This window comes from Boleophthalmus pectinirostris, unplaced genomic scaffold (assembly GCF_026225935.1).
Source record: "Boleophthalmus pectinirostris isolate CB_2022bp ecotype Guang Dong unplaced genomic scaffold, ASM2622593v1 HiC_scaffold_12, whole genome shotgun sequence".
NCBI lineage: Eukaryota > Metazoa > Chordata > Actinopteri > Gobiiformes > Gobiidae > Boleophthalmus > Boleophthalmus pectinirostris.
The window spans coordinates 26,333,058-26,343,256 of record NW_026571018.1 but is presented as its reverse complement, the minus strand read 5'-3'; the positions used below and the strand labels follow the sequence as shown (position 1 = coordinate 26,343,256).

The window sequence follows — 10,199 nt, the reverse complement described above, 5'->3', positions numbered from 1 at the left end:
GAACCAGAGCAGAGACAAAAGCAGTTCTGGAGAGGAGGACCCATTTCTCTTCACTGAGGGTTGAGCTGAGTTCTTTCACTACAGACTCCACCCACGTCCTGCAGGGTCTGAGGTTTCTCCTCACCTTCTCTGGTGGTGCTCCTCTGCTCTGTCGGGACAGATGTGAGAGTAGACTTGTGTTCTTCAGCTCCTGTCTCTCTATCTTCTGCTCCTCCACTTTGACCTCAGCCTCTCTGGTGGTTCTCGACTCCTCAAGGCAGGTCTAGAGAACACGTTATCCTTCAGCTCCTGTCTCTTTCTTCAACATCTCCATTTGACAGTAAGCCTCTGCAATGATGGTTCTCTGCTCTGTCACAACAGATGTTATCAGAAGAAATGAATAAAAAGCCATTTCATTTAAATATCATTCACAGTGACATTTAAAAGTGTCAAATTTAACTTGGACGTGTCTTTTTTCTGGGATCTGATTGTTTGTACATTTCAACTCATCTGGTCTATTATTTATACTAAGAATTTTATAAATAATAAGCACCAGACAAGCCTCAGACATGAATATTCTCTGTGTTACTTTGTGACAAGTTGGAAATATGGTTAACACTCTTTTTGTTAAGCAGTGGCACATCATAGCAAAGTGAAAGGAGCTGCCATACGCTCAACATGTTGCTGCAGAGTCATGTCAGGCCCAAGCTAGCCCCATTCACACATAGTTCTCAGGAAAATGTAGTGGTGGAAGATGTACTAAATTTTGTAAGTAGAAGTACAGACAGCAAAGCAAATACTCAAATACTCAAGTAAAAGTAAAAAGACGTAAAAGACCTAAGTACAAGTATACTCATGAGCTGCAGAGGCACTGATTAACTACCTTTAGAGTAAAAAGTGTAGTCTGTGACCCAAACAAAGCTTCAAATGTCATGATTTTGATATTGATTTGTACTAAATATTGTTCAACAGAAACAACTGAATGATTATTCTTTTCCAAGCTGTTTTTATTCGTATATTTTTGTTGGCTCAAATTTTGACCTTGCTTTAAAAAAAAAAAGTCCTTGCAGGGTTTTCAGCAGGTCTCACACAATAATAAAAACTGAAAGTAAAAATATATTCAAAAATGTAATGGAGTAGAAAGTGCAAAAACTTGGTCTGAAATATAGTAAAAGTAAAAATATCCACTATAAACTGTAGTTGAGCAAAAAAGGTATCTACTTATATTAAATACCAGAGTTGGGACCAAGTCATTGTTTTGCAAATCTCAAGTCTCAACTCTTTGACCTAAAGTCTGAATCAAGTCCTGAGTCAAATACAGGCAAGTCCAAGCCTAGTCTTAAGCCACCGGCCCATAAGTCCAAGTCAGGTCCAAGTCATCTGCATTGGGCTTCAAGTCATTTCAAGTCTTTAAACCTAAGTACCAATTTATATTACTTTTAAGTTAAATTGTTCTTAAAAGTCATGGTATATTTATGAGTTTTTTATAAGAATTGTAGAAATGTTAATTTTTCCTTTTTAAATGTCTTGACAAGATCTTAGGGCAAATCATTATGGTCAGAATAGAAGAATTACAATTTAAGAGTGCTTAATAACTTCACTTATTTTGTCAAGTAGTCTGCACTGAAAAGGAAGAATCACGTTCTTGTAGTTCCCTCTGTTTTACTGTATTGTACTGTATGTTACTGTAAGACATTTGAGTACAGATACAAGTCCTAGTATGACATTTTGGCAACCTACTATCTAGCTGGCAGTAGGACCCAGCAGATGTGTGGTGTTGTAACACTGTTCTCTTGATAAACTAGTCAGTTCAGGGAAACCGTGAGAGATTTTGGGGTTGGTTTGACAGAGGCACAGGAAATACACTGAAGACATAAAAAGGTTTTTCTCCTTGGTGTTAAATACCTTATTTTAAGTCTACACAAACTGTAATTCTAAATTGTTATTCATGTTATATGCTTTGCTGAACAGGAACTAACAACAGGAGCTATCAGGAGCTATCATTCACACTGTTGGCGCACTTCATTGTGAGTACATGTTAAAGATATCTGTTCACGCTCAATGCCTAGAATACAGACTTAAAAGACAGTATATGATCTATGCTACTCTGGACCATTTATAACTTTTCAAATGTTTGGTATACATTAATGTGTCACCAGGCATACTAAGGTAAAAAAATAAGCCATCCTTGTGATTTGAGTTATTAAATAAGGCTTGTCTATGATCCTTAGATGCCCTAACTTCTATTCCAGGGTCATTTTAGTTCAGCTGTACACACAATTAGACAAGAGAAGGATATTCTTTAACATAAGTTTAACCCTTGTGCACCACTTTAAAGTAATCACACCTGTGGTACTTTGCCACAAAAATGTACATTTGAAAAGAAAACGATATTATTTTTATGCAATACAGATTTGTCTTTTTTCTTTCTTCATTTACTTCTGCCCAAATCATGCATACCAAAAATGCAAATTTTTACAGCAAAAGTGTCAAATTACATTCATGGAAAAAAAAAAAAAAAAAAAAGATTTTTTTTCTATATCTTTGAACACATTTTCAACTAATTTTAATTTGTTTGTGTTGGGGTTATCACAGGCTGGGGATGCCATAAAATAGTGCTTACACTGATTTTTAATTTTGTATTTTTTTTTGGCACAAAATGACATTCCCCCTGAAAGCCCCATTGACTTCCATTATAAATGCACATTTTTTGTTGCACTGACATAACAAGTATCATAAATTGTGGATTTTTACAAGTTTCTCCTGTTAAGAAAAGGTAAAATTAGTGATTTTTACAATTCAAACCCAACTCACCCCATTACATCTTCTGCAGACCTCTATGCAGGTTTCCTATGCTTTTCTATGGCGTTTATGGGATTTACAGTGATTGTCCCTATGTGTATTTAGTAGGGTTCTGGGGGTTCTGACGGAAAACATTGAAAAATACATTTATATATGTTTTACCTTTATGTTTAAATATGTTTATCAATAGAGGCATAAAAAATAAAAGATATATACACCTGAAAATGTACACACACAGAGGCACACACAAACTCACACAAACTCCCAAACACATTCAGTGCACTGTAGGACTCCTCTAGAACACACTCATATCATTTTAACCTCAAATATCTATGTCTTTGGCCTTCATTCTGGACTAATATGAACAAATGTCTTTGTGTTGATGTAACTTTGGAAGGTACACAGTAAAAAGAAAAATATCAAAAAATTCAAAAAGACACTAAAACGAAACATTTTTGAAAGGTTTTCAACATCAAAGAATGAAAAATAAATAAAAAGTAAAAATATACCTGCAAAGTAAAAAAATCTGTTTTGAATGGAAGTCAGTGGGACATAAATGTATTTATGTATCTATTTTGATTATAGTGATTACAGAGTATATTGATTCAATTAATGTGATATTAAAAAAAAACTTCACTACATCATATATATATATATATATATATATATATATATATATATATATATATATATATATATATATATAATGCTATTTGGTGCAATATAGCCAAAGTTAGCCAAAATATTGTTATTTATTTTACATGCATTATATCTTTTGACACGTGCCACATATAACTCACTAATCTTTGCAGTGCAGGGACTTTGACCTGGAGTTTGAGTTCAAACGCAAAGAAGAATCAGGTTGAACCTCCATGAGTGAGAAGAGAGAGGACAGGCAGAGACCACAGGTATGTAACACCTTGTGTGGTTCTAAAATTGATAAAATGATATGTGCCATGCCATTTATAATGTTTTTATATTAAACTTTGTCTTGGTAAAACTACTTGCTCTGACCAGCCAATGACAAACAAAATTAGCATGAATCGTCTTGTCCCCTTTTTTCTTGGGCAGACAATTGAGAAGGCGGCTAATTGTTGTTTGATTTGTTCTGACCTTCCAGCTTTCAAAAAGAAATTTGGAGGGGCTGACTTTATAAAGCAGTTTGTGATGCAAATGAAAATGCAGTTGTTTTCTGTTCTTTTAGACAAAATGTACAAACATTATGGGATAGCCTGCCTCTTGTCTCTATATATGATGTCTTTGGTATCACCTTGTGATGGAGGGAACATCCTGATATTTCCGGTGGATGGCAGTCACTGGATCAACATGAAGGTGCTGATGGAGGAGCTTCACTCTCGCGGACACAAGATGACTGTGATACGAGCCTCCAACAGCTGGTACATCGCCGAGCAGTCCCCTCTCTACACCACTATCAACCTCGAGATGGAGAATTCCTTCGAGGACTTTTTTGACATCTTTCTTAAGGAGCAAATTAAGGTACAAAAATCATTTGATTACTGGAATTTCTACTTATTTCATGTGTGACATTACATGACAATTACATGAAAAATATGAAAAGTCCATGCAGAATTTTCATGAATTCTCTGATATAATTAATAATTAATAGTGTGCAAAGTTGCCTTACATAAAAGAGGTTATAAACAGCTCGTAGATCATTGTGGCACAACCCTTTAGCACTAAAACTCCGTGTGTCCTGTTTGTATAATCTTGTAGAAGGTCTCTAAAGTTCATTCCTGTGCTCCTTCCAGGCGCAGAGAGAGGGGGCCTCAGCCCTCACGTTTCTCAAACTCACCAAAGATTTTCTGCACATGATCAGCCAGGCTCATGCCATCTGGTGTAAAGCCGTGGAAAGTATACTGGAAGATGATAAAATGGTCAAGAGTTTATTGGACGCAAAATATGACTTGATGCTCACGGATCCTGCTGTAGCACCAGGAGTGGTACTGGCAAAGTATTTAAAACTGCCCATAGTTTTAAATGTTCGCTGGGTAACAAGTGGTGATGGACAGTTTCTGCTAGCTCCTTCCCCTCTGTCTTATATCCCAGTGCCGGGATCAGGATTCACAGACAAAATGAGCTTCTTACAAAGAGTTCAAAATGTACTTTATTACAGTATTGTACTCGTTCAACAGTATGTTTTAGTTGGGCCAAGCTATGATGCCCTCTGCAAGAAGCATATTGAGGGTGGATGTGATATCATCTCACTTCTGCAGGATGCAGATATTTGGCTCTTCAGATCAGATTTTGTGTTTGACTTTCCTCGACCAACAATGCCTAATGTCATCTACATGGGAGGGTTTCAGTGCAAACAGAGCCAGCCTCTGTCTGCAGAGCTGGAGGACTTTATGCAGAGCGCTGGAGAACATGGAGTTATTGTTATGACTCTGGGCACTTTAGTTCATGCTTTTCCCACTGATTTGGCTGATGAAATAGCCAGTGTTTTTGCTAAACTGCCTCAAAAGGTAAGTACTCATTGGCTCAGAATTGTAAAAAAAAAAAAAAAAAAAAAAAAAAAAAAAAAAGTGTATCTAAAGTGTTGAATCTTTTACAGGTGATCTGGAGGCACTTGGGTGCACGACCCTCTACACTGGGCAACAACACTCTGTTAGTGGACTGGATGCCTCAGAAGGACCTGCTGGGACACCCTCAGACCAAAGTCTTCGTGGCCCATGGTGGGACCAACGGCGTCCAGGAGGCCATCTACCACGGTGTCCCGGTGCTGGGTATCCCACTGTTCTTTGACCAGTTTGATAACCTGCTTCGTCTGCAGGACAGGGGCGCAGGAACAATCATAAGACTCAGTGAGCTGAATGGAGACACTTTTGAGAAGGGCCTGAAGGAGCTGCTCCACCAAGAGCACTACAGGGACAACATGCAGAGACTGTCCCGTCTGCACAGGGACCAGCCCCTGTCCTCCATGGACCAGGCTGTGTTTTGGGTGGAGTACGTGATTCGCCATAAAGGGGCTCCTCACCTGCGTACACAGGCCTATCAGATGCCCTGGTACTCCTTCTACAGTGTGGACGTGCTGCTGCTGCTACTGTCTGCTGTCACTGGGACAGTGCTGTGTGTGGTGGCTCTGTTCAGACTCCTGTGCTGTAGGAACAGAACTAAGATCAAAGACAAGATGCATTGATCAGAGTTCACATTTTTCACTTGAGCCATTCAAAGCAATTGCATTTCTGGCTTCTTTTTTGAAGCAAATTTAATAGGTAAAACCAAATGTATGTTTATGCAAGAAATAAATGTTCTATCAGAGATCTATTTTCAATATAAAATGTTGTATTTGTATTTTCTTGTATTTTATTCTTTAGCTCAATTTTCCACAACAAGGCAATTATTATTATTATTATTATTATTATTTTTCATTATTGTTTTATTTTTTATTTCCCCTCCAACTTTAATCTGCTGTATTTCTTATAACTGAGATAGACAAATAGTTTGTTCTTGGGCATAGCGACAGTATGCATTAGTGTATGCTCCTGGTTCAAGGGCAAACATTTTACCCTTTCTTGACTATATAATTTATACTCTGGTTGTGATTTTACTTAAATTTTTTTCCTGAAACAATTAACATCTGGAAGAGCGTAATCCCAGAAAATCCCAAGATCATACGGTTTGAGTTATAAGATAAGTGAGACTGACCTGTTAAATACATGTACAAAGCCATTTACATGACCACTGAAAACTCAACTGATAATGGAAGCCATTTATAGATTTAGCTATCTTATATCTTATATCTCTATCTTAAATATTTTCAATGCAATATGAGCACACCAGTGATTGATTCATAATAGATTTTTACAAATCTTTGAATATCCAAAGGTTTCAGAGTTATGAAAAATAGGCGCAATTGTCAAAGCAATTAACTATTCCAAACGCATCTTTTGAAAGGTGAAAAATACTTACAATAAAATTGTGCTTTTAAACAGAAATCAGAAACTCATGAATAGTGAAATAATGTAAGACAGCATGGTTGTTTGTAGTGTGTCAGTTCTTAGTCCAATCCAGTCCAGTGAATTATAATAAAACTCCCTTAAGCAAATAACAGTTCCTGTTCCTGACAAGTCCCAAGAGAAATGTCCACACTAAAGCATAACTTCAGAGGGTTACTCCATGAGATACACTGATAGAAACTTTTTTTAATCCTGGTAAAAAATCATAATTATGATTATGTGTCTTATGATTTATCACAATTCATTCAAACTATTATTATTATTATGTGACATTGTAGATTAAATGATTAAGGGGCAGTGAAAGCACATCAGAAATTCTGAACAGAAGTTCATTAACTGACAATATTATTGACAAACAATAGAGGGGGCTAAAAAACTGCATGCAAATAAATATAATAATCACAAAAAAGACATTTTGCAGGCAACTACAAATATTAGTAAGATATTGAAACAAGAAACGCCCACTGAGGCAAGAGGAATCTGTGAAGGCCCGCAGTGTTTGTCAAAATCCTTCAGTAGCCTATATCGTGATACTTTTGAATATACTATTGTGTTGACTCATAAAAACTTGAATGAGTCCATTTTGGACCAACAGAACAGGAGCAGAGGTAAGACTTTTCAGTTTGTCTACTTTGGGACTGACACTTAAATTGACAGTTAAATGGTGGCCAGGCTGGCGCCACCTAGTGCCTCCGCCCAATTTCATTTCTCTCCAGCAAATAGGTAAGGAATCAAAATACACTAGACCAGGGGTGCTCAATACGTCGATCGCGATCTACCAGTCGATCGCCAAGGTCGTGTGGGTAGATCGCCGTGTCTCGTCTCGGGCTCGCGTTTGGACTCGGTCTTGTCTCTCACTCAAGGTCTGACACTCAACAAGTGCGATCATATTTCATTACGGCTGCTGCTGTTGGTAATAAACTTGTAGCGGGGTGCAAGAGCGTGTGGGGCGTCTCAGTGCAGACTGTGCACTCAGTGCAGCCCGCGGAGACTCTACGGCACATCACAAACACACACGCTCCCTACGCACGGCTCGTCTGCAACAGCGTGTGCCCTCGTGTACCAGCGAGCATCACAGGGCAGATTAAACTTCCTAAACATCCTACCTGTCCATCTGCCCACGTCAGCACGCCGCCCCTCGCCTTTTCACGCTCTCGCTCCTTCCTGCGTACAGCGAACACAAGCCCCTCCCACAGTGCGGCAGATTAGAAGAGCAATACCAAACGTGAAGCAAAAACGAGTCTAAATTTGTGTTCCAGTGTTGGCACAAAGCAGGTCTACAGCATAGAGCAGATCTACAGAACAGACCTACTGCCACATTTGGCTTAAGTTTGTCTCACAAAAGTGTACAAATGCATCTGTGTTTGTCACGATGTGCGTTTGGTTTGGTAAACGTGCAGAGGCTGGTAAATATCACTGCAAAACCAGAAAAGAATGCAGCTCCAGTTTGGAACTTTAAAAAACAGGTTTTAAAAATCTTCCTTCACTTTTTTCACAGTTTTTGTGTAAAGTGCCAGAGGAAGTTCTCTTAAAGAAGGGGTTCTCAAACTGTGGGTGAGGGTCCAAAAAAGGGGCACAGAGTGTTTCAGTGCAGTTTGCTTGGCTTTGTATTAGGTAGATCTTTATGACTTGGTCATTTTGTAAGTAGCTCGCATGATGAAAAAGTGTGAGCATCCCTGCACTAGACGGTTCGCAAAGGGCCCGGAATTGCATGTTCAGGCACTGGGCCAATCAGTGAAGAGCCATATATTCTGTGTTGTCAACAATTCCCAAGATTGATGATTTAAAGCCGGAATAAAGAGAATGTTTGGTGAATTTCATCAAGGGGAAAGACGTTATTGCCCTTCTTCCTACGGGATTTGGGAAAAGCTTAATATACCAGTTAGCCCCGTTAGCGGCGCATTATATATGTGACTACCAAACAGCAGCAACTGGTTAAATGATAAAAAGTACCGCCTTCTGTCGAACGAATTCTAATGCTGCGAGGTTAGATGGTTTGAAGTGAAACCGGCTGATGAATCAGGCTAGTTAAATGGAGCATCACACTTGAACATACTATGAACTCAGCGTTTGTTTTGTAGAAAATCACACTTTAAGTTTCCAGCAATGTAAAGCACAGCTGTATTTACCTTTGTAACTTACATATTTGCTGATTTATTCCCTGGGTTGTTCGTCTGGAATTTTGGGGGTGTGTATTAAATGAATGGGAGTCTATGCAGCATTAGCTTGCTGTTATCTAAACTCATCCATGTGCGTGTAATCCCTACTTCCTCATAAATGTATGTCCCAGTTTATTTTAAAGCCAGCACAGACTATGTTTAATAAGCAGGAATCAGATCTGCTTGTAAACTATGCCACAATGCCACGATGCCTTTGTGCTGTGACCGTGGGGTTTGGGGGACGCTCCGCCGGTGGCTGAGCTGCTGCTGCTGCTGAGCTGCTGCTGCACTGCGCCGCAATAACACCATCACTATGGGGTTCGTGCTATGGGCACATGGATCTATAATGGATCTAGAGGCGATTGCCCGCACGCGCGCTGCTCAAATGCATTGGACGCACAAATGCGCGAATCTGATTGGTCAGATTTCTCACATAGACTGAATGGAGCCGATAGGTTATTTCCAGATCGCCAGAAGCAGCTCAGTGGCGCTGAAGCGCAGAAAAGAGAAACCAATTAAGTCAGTGGTGTGGTGGGGATTTTTTAAGTGGGGGTACGTGATTCGTGACGTCATCGATGACATCCCCACTCATTTCCGAATTGGATATTTTGCCAACAACGGCCACTATAGAGAATGTAATACACAAAGATCAGAGCAAGTAAAAATGTGCGAACTGTGTTGCTCCACAGTGAGTCAAAATTGGAGGTGCGTACATATGTTCGAACACTGGGACCTGTACGCACAGAGAGGTCCCGGTGTTCCCCATGTTCACGTAGCAACCAGCATTATTTTTAGGCTATTTGTTAACCAAATAGTACTTTTATGACAATAGGAAATAGCCTATTCAACTGATTCAACTTAAAAATGCCCTGCTTTTAGCCTAGTGTGAGATATGCTACAGTCATGAGGGGAAAGCGAAAATGTGTAGTCGACTACAGGTCGGAGCAGGTGGCTCCGGTCCGTGCTCAAGGACTGCGGTTGGTTCCAAAATGGTGCAAAGTATCCAAACAGAAGTGCGAATCCGATTTGGTTGGTTTGGTTGTTCCGAGCGGTCCGTCCTCCACACACTTGGTTCTTCTCGGAGAAAGTGCTTCCCAGGCCGAGATATAACTCCCACTCCAGCTCATCTGAGCCCAGCCTGAACCGGAGCTGCTCCCGCTGCGTCTGAAGTCTGGTTTGTAGTCTGACTGTAGCAGAGCAAAGAGGACAACACGGAACCGTTTGGGCCCAGTGCACTGCGCGCTCGTCCCCGTCTGGAACTACCACATGGAGGATGGAGCCT

The 10,199-nt window shown here is 39.7% G+C and overlaps 1 protein-coding gene across 2 annotated transcripts; it reads left to right on the top strand.

Annotated features, from left to right (window-relative positions):
* Positions 1-1,766: 1,766 nt before the first annotated feature.
* LOC110158398 (UDP-glucuronosyltransferase 1A5-like) lies at positions 1,767-6,074 on the top strand. 2 transcript variants are annotated; one of them, XM_020922866.2, is made up of 6 exons: positions 1,767-1,860; positions 1,951-2,006; positions 3,594-3,689; positions 3,986-4,278; positions 4,551-5,264; positions 5,354-6,074. In XM_020922866.2, the coding sequence occupies exons 4-6, from the start codon at positions 3,991-3,993 to the stop codon at positions 5,936-5,938; spliced, it is 1,587 nt and encodes a 528-aa protein (XP_020778525.2). In that variant the 5' UTR covers positions 1,767-1,860; positions 1,951-2,006; positions 3,594-3,689; positions 3,986-3,990; the 3' UTR covers positions 5,939-6,074. The 2 variants fall into 2 exon arrangements, with proteins under 2 accessions (XP_020778525.2, XP_055004706.1); XM_055148731.1 differs by lacking the exons at positions 1,767-1,860; positions 1,951-2,006; positions 3,594-3,689 and having other exon boundaries at positions 3,920-4,278.
* The last annotated feature ends 4,125 nt before the right edge of the window (positions 6,075-10,199 follow it).